General features: G+C 35.5%; 1 protein-coding gene across 1 annotated transcript in view; it reads right to left on the bottom strand.

Moving 5' to 3' along the window:
- LOC107729293 (tyrosine-protein kinase ABL1-like) overlaps positions 1 to 12,997 on the bottom strand; it is a 34,184-nt gene extending 21,187 nt beyond the window's left edge. Inside the window, exons 1-2 of the mRNA XM_016539793.1 lie at positions 12,446 to 12,997; positions 11,857 to 12,111 (exon numbers count right to left, since the gene is read on the bottom strand). Of these exons, the coding sequence (XP_016395279.1) occupies positions 11,857 to 11,992 (136 nt within the window). The 5' untranslated portion in view covers positions 11,993 to 12,111; positions 12,446 to 12,997. The remainder of the gene's footprint in view (positions 1 to 11,856; positions 12,112 to 12,445) is intronic.
- Positions 12,998 to 19,012: the final 6,015 nt, after the last annotated feature.

Raw genomic sequence — 19,012 nt, forward strand, 5'->3', positions numbered from 1 at the left:
ACACACACACACACACACACACACACGCACACTCACGCACACACACGAACACTCACGCACACTCACACACTCACACACTCACACACACACACGCACACACACACACGTTCGCCATCACAGACGCTTACCTTCCAAGTAACAGCTGGAGGACGAAGAAAGACCTTTTTTGGATTTACAGCCCACCAATTTTAGACAAATCTCCAACATTTTCATTTGCTTCCCAACACGACCAATTGAAAAAAAGAGATCCAGTTCCCAAACTCTATCGCCGTTTTCTCTTTTATCCAAACGATTGCTCAAAAAAGTGACTGAAAACTAAAAAATCTGTCCACAAAGTTTGTGTTAGTAGCTTATGTCATGTATACCGTGAAGATGAAGTCAAAGACGGCTAAAAACACTGACATCCTGACTTCACGCGGTTCTTCTAGCAACTTTCCAGAGTAAGAGGCTCCATTTTTCCCCCCACTCCAGTTCTTCTCGTTTTCTCAGTCCGGTGAGGAACTAGCCATCCACACATATAATTCTCATGGAAAAAACACGAAGAGGAGTTAAACGAAGCACTTTGACGACAGTGTTGTCGGCTGAGAGACGATCCACAGGAAAAGCAGGACGCTTGTGCTGATCTCTGCCAACAAAGAGGCCCTTTCAGAGCCGATGACATCATGGCCCTGGCTCCGCCCCTCCAGAAACCTGCAGCATTATCTGCAGAGAGAGTGTAACTGGAACCTGCCTTTGTCTTTCAGTCCCACACACTCTCGCTGTCGCTCTCGTCCCAAATGTTTTCACTTTGAAACAAAGGCACAAGTGCACTTCATAGGGTCAGGATTACTCCTGCCAAACAGCCAGCATGAATAAAAGAAATTACTAAGACAATTCAGCTCATAATTTATTCATGCCGCAATGCATGATGGGAGCCATAGATGAGTTTTTGATGGTCACCGTTGTTGTGATTCTCACGCTGATTCTTGATGTCTGTGTGTCTAAATTAAAGATTTTTTTTTCAAGTTTTTTATTAAAATAAGTTTTAAAAACATCTGACTATAAGATATCATATTGCTCAGAGGGTTGATGTAATCAATAAAGAAAACCTAACTCAGTTATTCAGGTCATGTCAAAACAATCAAAGCCACATGATCGCCTTTCGTCTGGTTTGTCTGGCTGTTATAACTCAGCCAAACAAAGTATAACATTAAAAAATGAAGGGTCAAGATCCCAACTAATGCAAACACTGACCAAAATTTAGATTTTCTACTTTGGTGATTCTGCTCATTAACATCTGGTGTCTTAATAATGGTCGATCATCACTTAATCACCTGATTATCTCATTGACTTTAACTCTACTTCAGTGTTAATTTGACACTCTTCAGTGTTACTTTTTAACACTCTTGAGTGTGAACTCAAAAAAACTCCCGGGAGAGTTAATTTAACACTGGGCTTTTTGCTGTGATTAAGCACAAATATCGTCACCTGCACTTTAAAGGCTGCTTTTAAAGAACGCTACAACTACTGATTAATTCAATAACTGAATAATCTGATGATGAATTGGGGAAAAAATAAAGAAAATTACATTAGACTTGAAAAAAAAGGTGGTGACCTCCAAACAATGTGCAAATTGAAGACTATATGAACCAAAATATAATGAAAGTATCCATGTTGTCTACACTACACATTAGAGCTGAAACGATTAGTCAACATAATTGACAACGTCGACAATAAAAAATAAAAATAAAAATTTCAACAGTTTTTTTTCAATCCCGTTAAGCATTAAGCCCAGAATATGAAAGCAATGCGTAAAGTTTCATGTTGAGCATTTTCCTCTCATAGAAAATAGTTATAAAGAAAAAAAAACTTAACGCGGCTTAATGCATTAAGAAAGTAATATTAAAAGGCCAATCTCAGTGTACTGATGATGCAAACTATATGCAGGCAAGCAGCCCAGGATATGAACGCAAAGTGCATGCATGTTAAGTGTTTTCCTCTGATAGAAAACCATTATAAAAAACGCTTAACGTGGCTTAATGGTTGAAGACAGTGATACTGTATAAAAAAGGCCAAATTCTGTAAATTTAATGGGTCTGGCTTCCAGTCTCATCGGCTTCCAGCAATTTTTAGCTGTATACAAAACAGCTCATTTTGCTGCTTGATATTGCAAACCGGTGATTCTTACCATATTATTTTAACGTATTGTCTTAATTATAAAGCCCTAGTGTCAGTACATCATAAATAGAACAAAGCATCGGTTTATTGATTTTTCACTCAGATCACGCTGCATCCAGTGTAGACAGACAGAATCACTGTTTATAATAAGATTTATGTTCTTTAGTTGCATCACATTGTGCCATTTGCGACCGCTGTAGTTAAGATGTACGTAAAAAACTCACGTTATAATCAAAAACATCCGTCTACACTACACTATGAATCTCTTATTTATCTTGTGTTTGGATGCATCGAATCGGATCGGGTATTGGTCAGACAAGACCAATCTATTTTACCAGATAAACTATTGAACAGATATAATACACTACGCATCAATGTTTATTTCCTTTGTGCTTTGAACATTTCTATGCACTCTGGATTGGAGCCATACCCTTTCGTATTATAATACTGTTGTGCAATGAAAGATTATTGATAGTCTTTCTTGTTCTGTCCTATCTATCATATGCTGCTGCCTTCATTACTGTGCTATACATTTAAAAGAAATGTCTTTCAATTTTATAGTACATATTTTATATATAACTATATTTAGGCTACTTGTATTTCATGAATGTATTTTACAACAATACAAAGAACAATGTGTAACATTTTACCAGATTTAGGTTAGTCCTACACTTATTAACTTTTATTTGTTCCCCACTAAATACTGTTGTTTCACTAAATGTTTAGATTTTATAAAATTATTGTGCAGCCATGATTTTTCTAGAGTATTTTTTGCTGCTGAATTATCCACTAACCTAGTTAATAATAGTATTTTTGTCATAGATTATGATTATATATTTTTTCTAGTGCTGTCAAACGATTAATCACATCTAAAATAAAAGTTTTTGTTTACATAATATATGTATGTGTACTCTGTATATTTATTATGTGTATATAAATACACACACATACAGTATATATTTTAAAAATATTTACATTTATTTATATGTATACATATATATTTTAAATACATATAATTTATATTATGTATAAATATATTTAATATATAAACATAACATATTTTTCTTAAATATATACATGCATGTGTTTGTATTTATATATACATAATAAATACACACAGTACACACACATATATTATGTAAACAAAAACTTTTATTTTGGATGCGATTAATCACGATTAATAATTTGGCAGCACTAACTTTTTCATTTGTTATTTTTCATTAAAATGAAGTTGTCTATATTTAGTAGATTGTGTTTAACACACAAACAGTGATGATTAGGTCAACACACAGAAATATAAAAATTCTACATTGATTTATAAAAAACTGCGCTGGCATCGGATCAGATCGGTATCGGCAGATTACTTTTCGGTATCAGATCGGTTCTGAAAAAATGGTATCGTTGCATCCCTAGTTTATACTTTATTAGAACAAAATTCTGGCGTATTAAGTGGATTCTGCCTTAAAAGCTTCTGATTGGCCACTGCATTCACAACAGTGTGTCTGTGATAGCCTACAATGCTCAACGCAGCAAAACCTGTTTTCTAAGCTCTTCACAGAGTCTCACATAAACTGGTAACGCATAAATGCTTGTGACTCCACGTTTTTAAAATGTAAGCATCGACCGAAGTACTGGTACTTCTGACGACACTAGAAACGGAAACCCGGACACTTAAGGTCCTTGCACACTGAGTCCGAAATTTTCGTATTCGTCATCCTTTCCTATCAAAATGCTTGCTACGGATGCGAAAACGCAGAAAATCGAACCTGATCCGAATTTTTTTATGACGGACGAAAGTTTCGGAGGCAGTGTGTAAACGTGATTGACACAACGTGAGGTCGTATTTATTTTTTAACGTGCGAAAATTTCAGACTCCGTGTGCAATGACCTTTACACTGGGAATGAGCGAACAAAAAATCCAGCAGTCCATATTTTAGATGGCACAGCCAGCAAATACGTCAGCCTGATGTAATGGGGAATGTCTCTAGCCGTGTCGCTCCGCTAAAGCGTTCCAGAAAGCTCCTCTTGAATAAGTCCGGAGCTACATGTGGGAAAGCTCAGATCACAGGTCTCCGAGTCTGTCCAATGGCGTCTCCACAGACGGGAACCCGGGCCGCTCTGGAGTCCAGAAATGTGGCAGCCTGCTCATATGAAAGAGTCTCTGAACTTTCCAGTCAGAAGAATGAGCCAGCGGCTGATAATGGTTAAGATGCAGTCCAGCCAGGAAGAGGAAAACCCAGCGATCCATACCACACGAGTCTGATGCTCTGCTCCATTAATTTAATAATAATAATTTATGCATTTAGCAGACGTCACACTTATGGCGACTGATAATGTATTTATATCGTGCATAGCCTGAGTGAGTGTGTGAGAGAGACTCGTGCAGAAATCAAAACTAATGAGCGCAACAGCACACACAGAAAGTTATAGATGCATACTGTGGTAGTAAAAAAAAAAACATTTATAATATGTGACCCTGGACCACAAAACCAGTCATAAGGGTCAATTTTTTTTAAATTGAGAATTATAAATCATCTGAAAGCTGAATAAATAAGCTTTTTTCCAAGAATACATTAAACAATTCTCAGTCCGGTTGAAGCATATTAAACTCAACACAACAACATAATCCCGACAGAATAGGAACAAAGAAATGAATCCAAGTCATCTCTTGTTTAATATGTATTTGACAGGGCACATTATACAACGAACATTTACGCCATCACGTTAATAATGCAAAGAAGAGCAAGTAGAAAATGCAATATTACTTTAACAATAATAATAGCTAAAAAAATCACATGGAGAGTCATAATGCACAACCAGCACCAAACGGACAGAACGGCAAAACTAACTGAATTATAACTGCCACCATTTAGAATTAAACAAACTTGTATTTGTGATGACCCGAGCTGACCAAACAGTTAATTGTGAAATGTTTTGCTTTGTAGAGTAAAGTACCGGCAGTTCAAGCATTTTCATATTATCTCATTTGTAAATTAAAAAAAAAAAACTCATTCTTGTTAAGTACGGCCGCTGTTGTCACCGGAAAAACGGTTACCCTGCAAACGCCAATCCGGAAGCCAGAAACACGGAAGTGTGAAAAAGACTAATTGTGCCGTTTTCCTCTGCACTCTGACAAATCTTCAGCTAAAGCGCTTCTGAATGCAGTAACTTTGCCTCAAACTAATTTAATTATTTTCCAATCTTGACAACTACACAACTTCTGGTCTGTGTTAAGGTGCTGGCACATTTACTGTTGCATGGTGAATTTTCACAGGTGAAATCCAGTTAGTGCTGGGCGGTATACCGGTTCATACCGAATACCGGTGTTTATTTTTGTTATGATATGAATTTTTAAAATACCGCAATACCGGTGTATGTCGCTTAAACAACGTTGGGAACGCGACTCTGTTTGAAAGGGGTCTCTTTTCACTGTTGCTCTGTGGTGAGGGAACAGCTGTATGTGTTACTAAGCATGAAAGTTCCGAAACCCTTTTAGCGGCTTTTTTCCATAGAATATTCATACTGACAAACCCGGCGACTTTTTTGGATAAACCTTTGCTATGGTTCAGTTGGAAGATTTCGCCAGTGCTGTCCCGCGAACACGAGGTCTGAGTTTCCCGGAGAAGTGTCTCCTCTCTCGGCGTCTGTTCTGTGCAGCGAGCCGCAGAGAAGCACCGCAGCCGACTCCTCAATAAATGAGTACAAAACAGCGTTTCCTAGCACGCAAAGGCGAAAGATTTCCCCAGATTTCCCAATGAGATTGAGTCATTCACATGAATTTGCCGTGTTGACATACAGAAACCTAAAGTTTGCTAATGTGAGTGCATCTCTGCTTTACACTAGATTTTTACATTTCTTGAATAAAACAACTAAGTAGTTCAAAATTAGCTTTGCTGTGCAGTTGCTTTATTTAAACTGGTGGTCAGGATGTTACTATGTGCAGGGTTTCTGCAGGAAAAATTAAGACTTTAGGACTTTAAGACCAAGTAAATAAAGTGTAAGGAATAAATAAAACGTAACACTATGTCAACACGGCCTCAAAATGCAAATGTCTTGTACTAGCAACCCTTCAAAGCTTGAAAATACAACTTCCGATAGAGCTCCATCACTTTTTATTTATTTATTTCAATCCATTTGTCTTGTACAAATATCTAAAGATACATTTTTACTTGAGAAACAAAATAAGTCTTGAACTCAATCGTGTTCAATTTCTCTGAAAACAAGACAACTTGCAACTTAAGAAAATGTACCTTGATTGAAGGACGTTTAGATATTTGTATTGGAAAACAAATACTGAGAAAGATGCATGCAACATTTAATGCCATGACTATAAATTGTAATAGAGAGAGTTTAGAGCAATAACTTTGTGGTAATCTCATTATTTGTTGTGCTTTGTCGCTATGCTAAGCTAACATACTACCTAACCCTAAAGCACCTGTTGCCACCAGCGGTTGTGTCTTATAGGACTAATTTTGAAAAGTGTGAATAGAAAGTGTTAGTAAAAGTGTTTTTACGCTTCTTTATGATGGTATTCAACTTATAATTAATTCCGGTCCAGTCTTGTCAGTTATATCTTTTCTTTTGCTCAAGCAATCTGTAATTTGTTGGTTAAAAAGCAAAGTCTTATGAACACATGTTTCTATGAACAGGAAGGCGTTGGATTCACTGCAGAATAAGCCGGAGTGTAAGTTGATGAGCATACAGAAGGAGTGATTGGTCTAATTCTCATATTCAGGCAAGTAAATCTATGCATAGATTTGCATGATATAACATTATTGTTGTTATTTTTACCTATTCTTTACTACAGTAAATAATACAGTGGACACTTGAGGTGTGGGGAGGAAGACAGACTGATGGTTTTCATGTTAGATGCAGTTTTGGTTATATCAATACTACCTAGCTCTGTCAGGTTAAAACCTCATCTTGTTCTGTTTAAGACTTTTTTTTCAATATTTGATACCTCCTGGGGTCAAAACTGTACGGTGCAGCTTATAAGGCTTTACTGCACCTTTAAAAACTTGTGTCCAGACTTTTGTAGGTCATGTGAATGTGACTAATTCACTTTTATTAATGTTGGAAAAATAAAGAGTTTCATTGTATTTTAGTTGTGTGATTTGTGATAAAGGTATAGACCAGAGGTTCTCAACTCTGGTGCTCGAGGTCCATGTCCCTACAGAGTTTTGCAGCCTGTAACTTTCTAGTAATCTTGAAGATCTTGATGAGCTTGTTAAGGTGTGTTTGATTAGGGTTAGAGCTAAACTCTGCAGGAAATACACACACACAGACACACACAATCTCACACACACACACACACACACACACTCTCACACACTCACACACACACACACACACACACACACACTCACACACACAGTGTAATCTACACAGTGCTGGAATGAGAGACAGAGGGAGGAATGCACACGCTACGTTCTTGTCTTGTCATGTTCGGACTGTTATTCGTGTAATCTACACTTCCCACTGAATCAAACCATGCTGAAGCCTTCATGTTCTCACAAATAATTCAACAATAAGATCAACCACAAAAACATTATGGAATAAACCTCGAGAGGCTGTGTGTGTGTGTGTGTGTGTGTGTGTGCGTGTGCTACAGTAATTTAAAATTAAAGGTGCTTCATTAGTGAAATGACTGTATACTAAATTATAAGGAACTCGGCTCAGTATTTGTTTCTGCTGTGGTTTCAATATCTGTATCAGGAATTGTGAACTTTTACAGCTATCTAAAATATCATAGTAACCTTATTTACAGCAACATACACTTGATATATATCACTGATGAGTTACAGTACAAATAACATTAAATACTCATTACAGTATTAATATTAAATAACATAATAAAATAATATTAAAGGTTACAATTTCAGTCCAAGCCATTAAAATCAGCCTAATTTTTAGAGTTTAGATTTTAGTTTTTGAGTGTTTTCTTGTTCTGGGTTGCATAAAAACATTTAAAATTGCACGTAAGGCTGTTTCATATCAACATTTAAAGGTGGCTTTAATAACTTGTTTTCAAAACAGATTTATTAAAATATACATTAAATAATGAAGACTTTTAACAGGTTCAGTAAAAATATAATAAATATGTAAAATAGTGCATATATTGATCAAAATACTCCTCTCTAGAATTACTCTTTCAAGCTGACTATCAATTTTCTGGTCATTGAATGTCTTTCCTGAGTTAAACGTTACAAGAAATTGTGATAAAACTGACCACTTAAAGCTGAGACCTATTTGTTATATGTGACCCGTGCTGGCAAAATGCTGGCAAAATGAGTCGGGATGTGCACGGGCTAATTACAAGCTACAGGCAAAACAAGAGAAACATGTACATTTTGGTCAAATTTGAGGTTTTCATTGCACGATCCCGATACACACACACACACACAGAATTATAGTATTTCAAAATGTGGCTTGGCGAGTATTAATGCAAACATAACCTGTTCTGTCTAAAGTGAACGTTTGGGGAAAAGCATCTGATGTGTAACATTACATTAGATCCGTGCATTACAGTAGGTCTTAATATATAGTTTATATATAGTATATATAGTTTTAAATAGGAAAAATATAGAAACTCTTTGGTCATTTTTGAGCGAGATGCTAACGGTCTAATCAGATTCAATGATCTATGCTAAGCTACAGCTAACAGTGCTACCGCCAGACCCGGAGATCGGCTGAATGGATTCGAAAACGGTAAAACTCTACTGTTTAACTCTAGGGGAGTTGGAAAATGAGCCTATTTTCAAAAATAGTGGAGTGTTCCTTTAACACTTTAATATTTTACATTTATATTAGTCTAGTTGTTTTTGCTGTGGTATTTTTGTTAAAAGCAAAGGCAAAGGTTCCTCTTGTACGCCTAAGTGTTCTGTAGGCTGCTGATTTGTGCTCATGTTATTCAGCTGCAAGAGAATGCTTTGTAAAGAGAGAATAAATGTTCGACTTCATTTTTTTAATATATTGGATATTTTGATCTTATTGGAATCGAAACTAGGAATCGAAAAGCAGAATCGGAATCGATAAAATTCAAACAATACCCAACCCTAGTCACATATGAGCAAAAAAATCAGAATTGGGTCACATTTAACTGACAGCGTAAACGCGGACTAAGAACATGAGCACTCGCTCAGATAACACGAAGCGCGCGACAAGTCTGAACACATTCAGTGTGAATTACAGCAGAAAACACTGCAGCGCTGCCACAGCTTCATGTGTCTGTAAGGACTCATTCAGCAGATGATTCTCCACAGCGACTAATGAAGGTGTCTGTGTGTCACCAACCTAACAGGCTTCTAGCTAAACCACAATCTGAGAGCCTTCAGGTGGTGTTTGAGCCGTATGAACGGTTCAAAGGTCAATACCAATAACTGGACAGCAGTGCGACGGCAGAGAGGCACTCATACGCCACCATTCAAAAGACTTTTCTGAAAGATAATACTACTTTGGGGCCGCACAATGTTGTGGAATAAAATAAAAATAATAAATAAAACTGCAGACTGTGACTTCATTGAATAAATGTATGCTTCACTGGTTTCAGAGTGATGCACTGCATGTATACACGTGTAGTTCATGATACAGTGTTTCAGTGTTCTTTTACTGTAAATCGATCCGTTCAGGAACACTGATATCATGAGCTGCATGCGTGTAAATGAACCGGAAGCACATATTGTTATTTGCCGCCAAACCCTCAAAATAAAAGCATGATGGTTGACTGTTTAAATATTTGTAAATTAGACATAATTAAAATTAAAAATTTTAAATAAAATATATATAACTGCTGTCAAACGATTAATCGCATCCAAAATAAACGTTTTTGTTTTTATAATATATGTGTGTATATTTATTATGTATATATAAATACACACTAGTGTTGTCAAAAGACCCGGTACTTCGGTACCAAGTCGGTACTAAAAAAATTAAAATGTTACGGTACCAGGTTTTTGTAAGTACCGGTGGTACCGAGTACCCGGTCAACCCGGTTCTTGATGCGCTATCCGAAAGGTGCACAGATGCGTTCTCTTCATAAAAGCACTGAGACGTGGTGACCTCAAAACTAGGAAACACACCAAACTAACAAAACACTTTAAAGACAGACACCCAGATCAAATGAAATTTGATTTATACATTGATTTACATACATTGATTTATTTGTGTCGGCCGCCACAATATCAAAACTGACCGCCACAAATAGATTTTCCAAAAGGCTTTGACTTCGTTGAATAAACATGAGCACTGCACGTGTCAAAGTCGAAACCCGGTGCGGGTGTTTTTATATCACTGTATTTCTGAAGGAAACCGACTGTCTTCAGAAAATTATGGATGTCATTTTCATTTCATCTTGCCTGTAATGCCTGAGCAGCGTTTGTGAACGGAGCGCTTATTTTATTACAGCCGTTACCGTTTACAGAATCTCACATTTAAATTTCCGCTACTGAAATCTTTCAATCGCTTTACGTATACGTCGACTTTCCATGTCCATTATTGTGAAACCCGCGAGACACAACAAACACACAGCTCCGATCACAGCGTCCTCCTGTTGTTAATGTTGTTCTTTGTTTCTGTTGTTGAACGCCGCGCACATATGACGTCGCTGTTGACCAGCTTCTAGTACACACTCTCGGTGTGAATGCAACCCTTTAAATGGTACTGGGAAATAGTTCGCGCAAAATCGTCCCAGTACTTTAGTACTGTACATTTAGTTCTGGAACTAAAGCGGTGCGAAAGGCCCTATAGGTACCGAATTTTGAAATTTTGGTACCGTGACAACACTAATACACACACATGCAGTATATTTAGAAAATATTTACATGTATATATTTATATTCATATAATTTCATTTATATATAAATATTTTTAATATATCAATAACATATTTTTCTTAAATATATACATGCATGTCTGTCTATTTATATATACGTCATAAATATACATAGTACACACACATATATATATTATGTAAACAAATACTTTTATTTTGGATGCGATTAATCATTTGACATCACTAATATATATACAACTATTTTTATTACTAAAAATAGAATAAAATAATATATATTTAATATGTAATGTAAAATTAAAGTGCAATTTTTTTACTATAATTACCATATTTTTTTATATTTTTATTTATAGAAGTACATAATATTAAATATTACATCAAAATAAAAATTATTACTACATTGTCATATTAAACTGGTCAAAAACAGTGGGAATGTGGAAAGTGGAAAGTGTTTTTTGTTTACTTTGATATGGTTAATGGCCACTATATAAAGTTTTTCACAAATTGTTCAGCCCTATAAGGATTTCAAGAATCCCAAGAATAAAATAAAAGTAAACATGTATTTTCAGCTTGATTAAAATAAACAATTTTCTATGCCGATGTGCTTCCCATCAAAATCACTCCACTCACTCTAAAATGATTTAGTGCTTGCTAATATAGCTATTCAAGCCATCTGGTAAAACTCTTTTCCTCAAACATTTTTTTCATAACTCAATATATAAATCAAAGAAAAAAATATATTGCAATGTCAGCTTTTTTCCAATGTTGTGCAGCCTTACATTTATTTATGCAAGGACGCCTTAAATTGATAAAACCCTTGATGCCTTAAATTGATCAAAATGTCACGTGACCCGCTCACATGCATGTGCATAAAGGAGCTGAATGGCAGAGGTCATTAGATCTGGACTCACCGTGGACGGTGAACACATTGCAGTGCTGCGCTCCCTGTCTAGACGCCTCTCTCTTCCCTGCTCCCTTGATGAAGGGCAGCGCCGGCAGACTCGGTCTCCTCTGGTCCCCGACTAACTTCACAGGCTGCTGCCCCATAAGGGATCACGGGGCGTTACTGACCACGGCGAGACGAGGACAGTCCGGTCTGCTCTTCTGTGCGGGTCATGCATCGACTGCTGGACGTCTGACTTCACAGCAGATCACGGCTTTGAAAGCTTAAAATGCATAGAAGTAAAAGAGCAGTGTGTGTTTTCAATGCACCGTGAGAGATGAGGGAGATACATCCATCTTCAGAATCAATGCATGAGGATCCAATCCCCTTCACTGAAACCTCCAGCGCAAACACACTAAACACATCAACTCTGCTGAGCTGTCAATCACAGTGACGTCACGCTAATATGACCGAGCTCCTGGCACATCTGACGTCATGTCGATCATTAGTTCACATATCCTGATGTGCATTAAACTGTAGTCAGTCATTATTATTAATCACTGGAAAAGTCTTACAGTTCAATAAAAGCACAACAAACGCTAAAACTTGAGGAGTACCTTTGGTAGTGATTGCTAGCATCTGCAGTGTCAGTCACAGGTTACTCTTACACATCTGTATCATCTGTAAACGAGTAAATAATCGACGTCATGACGTAAATAACGTTGTTACTCGAAAAAAAAAACGCCTTTAGATGAAAGTTCAGGTAGTTAAACACAAGTAACGTTAATAGTCGGTGTGAAATAGTGTTTAGTAGCTGTCTGAACTCCCTCAGAAACTCTCAAGCGCTGTTTTATCCCGATTCAGCTCTCGGTTCGAGTGACTTTGATTTGTAGTGTTTAGCTGGAGTTTGTTGGAGTTGTAGTTGTTAAAGTCTCTCGTCACTTCCGCGTGTGTCTCTCTCTGAGGCGACTGTAATCTCTCTCCGCGCCGTCTGTACGTCTCTCCTGTGGGGATCGTTTCCTCACCGGACTCTTCCGCAGACTTTTAATGTTGATTCCCGTCATGTCTTCATTTTATTTCATAACTTTTAGCACTTTTCTTGGAGTCGTTCGTCGTCGCAGGAACCGCCATATTCGCGCACGCGAGCTGCGCTAGTGACGTCATACGCCGCGCTCTTCCGCCAACAATCGCTTCAGTTTCAATAAAACAATAAAATAATAAGAAATAAGAAAATCACTTCAGTTTCAATAAAATAATAAGAAATAAGAAAATCGCTTCAGTTTCAATAAAACAATAAAATAATAAGAAATAAGAAAATCACTTCAGTTTCAATAAAATAATAAGAAATAAGAAAATCGCTTCAGTTTCAATAAAACAATAAAATAATAAATAAGAAAATCGCTTCAGTTTCAATAAAAAAAAAAAATAAATAATAAATTAAAAAATCGCTTCAGTTTCAATAAAAAAACAAAATAATAATAAATTTTAAAAATCGCTTCAGTTTCAATAAAAAACAAAATAATAATACATTTAATAAATCGCTTCAGTTTCAATAAAAAAATAAAATAATAATACATTTAATAAATCGCTTCAGTTTCAATAAAAAAACAAAATAATAATAAATAAAAAATAGCTTCAGTTTCAATAAAAAAATAAAATAATAAGAAATAAGAAAATCGCTTCAGTTTCAATAAAACAATAAAATAATAAGAAATAAGAAAATCGCTTCAGTTTCAATAAAATAATAATAAATAAGAAAATCGCTTCAGTTTCAATAAAAAAACAAAATAATAAATAAGAAAATCGCTTCAGTTTCAATAAAAAAAATAAAATAATAATAAATTAAAAAATCGCTTCAGTTTCAATAAAAAAACAAAATAATAATAAATTTTAAAAATCGCTTCAGTTTCAATAAAAAACAAAATAATAATACATTTAATAAATCGCTTCAGTTTCAATAAAAAAACAAAATAATAATAAATAAAAAATAGCTTCAGTTTCAATAAAAAAAATAAAAAAATAATAAATAAATAATCGCTTCAGTTTCAATAAAAAAATAATGAATAAAAAAATCGCTTCAGTTTCAAAGGAAGCAGAATTTTGTGGTTGAAGACAAGTGTATTTACGTAATAATAAAATTATAAGAAATGTGTTTCAGTCAAGGAAAATACTTACTTTTTTTGGAAGTCTTTAATAGATAATATTAAATGGAAAAAAGCATGGCTCTTACCTAATAACTTTTGTGTCCCCAACAAAGTAAAATAATTAAATTACATTTTTTTTGCATAATAATAGGCTATATACCCCACTAATGAGATTACATCAATATCTGGTAATCCTCATGAAGTGTAAATTCAGTATTGAGTCTATTGATCATCTTTTTTCAAATGCCCCCTTGTTGAGGAGTTTTGGTCTGACGTGTCAAAGTTCCTTGCTTTAAAATCCCATTTAGACATTGATTTAACTACGTGTGACCTATTCTCTTATTTGTCTCATTGTAAACACAACACAGAATATATAGGAAATGTATTTATATTATTGGGAAAATATTACATTCATAAATGTCAGTTTTCTTCAACATTACCCAAATTACAGAATGTTCTTTGTGACATTAACTACCTAATTATAACACTAAAAACATATTAACACCAAAAAAGTGTCAAATTTGTGAAACTGTATAATGATAATGAACGTTACTTTTTTACGTTTTATTTATTGATTTATTCTTATTTGTTTTTGTATTATTGTTTCTTTATTGTCTTCCTATATTATTTTTGCATTCATAATGTCATCTAATGTTGTATTTAATTGTTGAAGTTTATTGTTTATACTTGCAATAAAAACAAAAGAAAAAATGGCTTCAGTTTCTTTTGGCATTGTGTTCATAGAAAACTCTGTAGTTCACTGTAAACTTGAGCTTTACTTTAAAGATGTTTTGTTTGGATCTTTCACTTTTGAGAAGCAATATGGAAATGTTTACTTTCTTTGCAACTTAATTATTTTGCTTGCATCAACAAATGCAAGTTTATGAAAGTTCCTCCCCTCATTTATTGTTATGTGATCTGCTCATTTATTTACCTTTTTAATGTTTCTTTCTCCCGCTTGAATTGTATTATTATAATTTAAAATAATGGTTTTCTATTTTAATATACTTTAAAATGTAATTTATTCCTGTGATCAAAGCTGAATTTAGCATCAGTGTCACATGATTCTTCAGAAATCACAGGTTTCAAAGATTAATAAACTGATCCCAATCTTTTGAACGCCAGTGTGTCTATATATGTATATATCACATATCTACATTGTGTGACCAGATGAAGATACAAGTTTATAACATATTTCAAAGTTATATGAAATTGTCGCAATTTCTAGTATAGTTTAATTTACGTTTTTACTTCATATGACAATATGTTACATATATGTGTTACATCCCTATGATGTATGTGTGATGTATGTGAAATATGATATATGTACATATATTACATTTGTTCATGGGTTGTTTCTGCCACAGAATAAAAAAGATAATTGCAACTCTTTATATATTTGAATTGCAGGAAAAAAGTCAGAATTGTAAGGAAAAACTCTGAGAAGAAAAGTCTGAATTGTGAGAAACTTGCAGTTGCAAAAAAGGGTCAGAATTGTGATAGATAAAGTTGCAACTAGCTTATTTTCTGTGGTGGAATTACGCTTTCAATACATTTGTACTGATACGAAGAGTGCTTTTGTTGTGCATGCTAATCATTTGACTGTAAACATAAAAAACACTAACGCATTTGCATTTTTAATGCATTTATAAAACAGAACTATTTCTCATATCATGCATATATTTTTATTTGACTCTAAATCTTTAAAACTAAAACGGGAAACCATATTTTTGATGGCAAAAAAGTCAGTGTAAAAAGATTTTCTGGCCATTTTGTTCTCCAGAGCAAAAATGCATGCGCTGTGCCAGAAAAGGCATGTGAAATGTAGTGTGACTGTGAAAAGGCTTTGGTTTTGAAGCGTTTGATTAGGATCTTACATGCATCATGGCAGCTCTGTTCAGTCAGGTTTCACACGCATGTCACTGGCAGGGTTATCTAACGTCTCAGCTCTCCTACAGCTCCTGTGTGGGATTGTGGCGCTCCGCAGGGCCTCTGGACACAGACATGCAGCTGCAGGCGAGGAGCAGCTCTGAGAAACTCCGTCAGTGTCATGCATGCTCAGGGTCAGCTGCTCACCTGTGACCAGTCCATCAGTAAACTCATGCAGGGCCTGCTGGAGGACAGATACGCCTCTGGAGCACATCTGGACTTCTGTGATTTATAGAGTTCGTGTTTAAAACAACTGCTCGCTCTCTCTGCTCATCACAGAGTGATTGAGATCATTAATGATCTGTAACTTCTGTCTGATGTGTTCTTGTGTTGTCACGATACTGGAAAACCAGAACAAATGTGACCCTGGAGCACAAAACCAGTCATAAGGGTCCATTTTTTTTTTTTTTATAGATACAGTATATACATCATCTGAAAGCTGGATAAATAAGCTTTCCATTGATGTATGGTTTGTTAGGATCGGACAATATTTGAAAATCTGGAATCTGAGGGAGCAAAAAAATCTAAATATTGAGAAAATCATCTTTAAAGTTGTTCAAATGAAGTTCTTAGCAATGCATATTACTAATCAAACATTAAGTTTTGATATATTTACGGTAGGAGATTTACAAAATATCTTCATGGAACATGATCTTTACTTAATATCCTAATGATTTTTGGCATAAAAGAAAAATCTATAATTTTGACCCATACGATGTATTGTTGGCTATTGCTACAAATATACCCCAGCGACTTAACACTGCTTTTGTGCGAGTCATACCTGCTAAAAACATCTGTTTTGGCTCTGATTATCATGTTTATCGCGCTGAAATCATGCGTTTTAAACCATATGAGTTTAAACTTCTGATATACGGTTTTCTGAGCGCACACATCCGAAGCACACGCACAGAAAGCGGCTGTCACAGCATGTGAGCACTAAACTAAGTTCTCATTCACACACAAGTTTACCTTAAAAACACACGAGTTACAAAAACAGTGGGTTATGTCTGTGAAGGTAAACAGCTGGGAAATAAATCGCATGTTTATTTTAGATCTGTGTGGCAGCAGCAATATACAGTAAATAAATCAATAAATGCACTGCTCTGTTGTCTCTGAGGCTGGGACTCTAAACAGTGTTCTGTGCTCGTCTGTGCAGCCAAACACAGAACAGTTAGCATGCTCTGCTCAAACTTTCTCCATGGCATTAGAGCTGCTACACCGCTGTTCTGGAGCGATCAGATGACTGGGAGTCCAAACTGAGTCCATCGGCTCAAAGAGACGACGCAGAGCAGCATCAGAGACCAGAGATTGACATGAAGATGATTTGAAGAGCGTTTAAAAAGCCTGAGGATCAGATTTGCTTTCACAGTCTTTAATCATGAATGACATGCACCTGGCTTTTCTTCCTAAGACTGTGATCATGATAATCTAGTGGTATGATTTTATAGTATTCATGCATCATTTTTTTATATTCAACTAATCAAAATTGCAACTCAACTCAAATGCCAGTGATCGTCTAGTTTTTTCTTGTGAAAAACACTGTATTGTGTTTCATTGGAAAAACCCACTTCAAATAAAATTAACTGTTATTTTTGACTGTAATCAATGTCTTCAGACCCAGTTACTGTATAAACAGTTGAATTATTAAAGGAAGCGAGAACATGCAACATTTACAGCTTTGCTGCCGTTATTCCAGGATATTAAGAACAGTGTTGGGCTAGTTGCTCAAAAAATGTAATATATTACTCATTACTAGTTACTCCTAAAGTAATATTATTACTTTACTTATTACTTTCTGGCAACAGTAATTAGTTACATTACTTTTCTTTCACACCCCACATTAGTTGCACATCTTCCCCATAAAAGTCTTCTGAAATGTTACTAACAATATATTTCTGCCTCATCATTTCACCAAAATCCACACTGGATCGCCGTCAGAAGTTATTATAAACACTCAGTGGTGATTAATAGTAACGTTTCTGTTCAGTGTTGTATTAATCTAATTAATTGTCATGTGTAGCTTGAAGCTAATTGTAGCAATAATTTCTCTGCTACTGTATATCCATATGTATTTTATCAAAGGAAATCATATAAATTCATAAGAAAATGTATTGCATTTTAAATTTGGTTATAATTATTTACGACAAGATATAATGTATTACAATGCACATTATGAATGATTATAATGCATTATACCCGTTAATAACCCTTTCTAATGCATTATACATAAAAGGCTTTAAGTAGTGTTACCCTCTTTTCTTACAGCCTTGCAGTAAATGTACTCATCATCCTCAGATCTTCACCAGAACATCATAAAACATTTGTCTCTGACGTGTGTTTACAGGTTGTGGTTAGGACAGTCATTTAGCTTATTAAAATAAAAAGACTTGCAAATGACCAATGCTGTCTGTGCTCGAAATTTAAAGGGAAAGTTCACCCAATTATGAAAATTCTATTATCATTCTGTTATCATTTGCCTGCAATTTACCATATGCCCCCAAACCCCCTAGCAAACTAGTTTTTGGACCTCAACTCCAGTTAATATGGGACAGCTAGACAGAAATCGCAGTTTTTTGTTTCAAACATTCTTCCTTTTAGGGCTCCGTTGGATGCTTTTGACACTATGGGAGAGGAGTCCATGATGAATTACACTCTCTGAAAAGACAGAACTTGCTATAGTGTTCACATCACATCACCTATGAGTGACCTTGTAACTGTGAAAGAGATAGGACATTCATGGTACATACTGAAGGTAGATGGGGCCCAAGACGCCAAAGGTTATGAAAACGTTTCCATCGTCATTCACTAATCTTGTCTTAACAGAGAAAACCAGCGTGATGCCAGGAAAGAGGAAGTTTTGCAAAAGATTCTAGGATAAACTGAACAGAGAAGTGCCATATATACCGTTTCAACCATCAGCTGCATTTGATGGAGGTGAAATAGATTTCAAGTTCACTGCTTTGGTGGTTCATAAGATTCTCCTCCTCTTTTGACCGTGCAAACAAGATCCTTCAGATCAAAGCAAACGAACTGCATACTGGCCTAAACCTTGTGCATAGTGTGTGTGTGTGTGTGTGTGTGTGCGCGCGCGCGCGCGTGTGTGTGTGTGTG

This window comes from Sinocyclocheilus rhinocerous, unplaced genomic scaffold (genome assembly GCF_001515625.1).
Source record: "Sinocyclocheilus rhinocerous isolate Xijiao unplaced genomic scaffold, SAMN03320098_v1.1 scaffold2085, whole genome shotgun sequence".
NCBI classification, from domain to species: Eukaryota; Metazoa; Chordata; class Actinopteri; order Cypriniformes; family Cyprinidae; genus Sinocyclocheilus; species Sinocyclocheilus rhinocerous.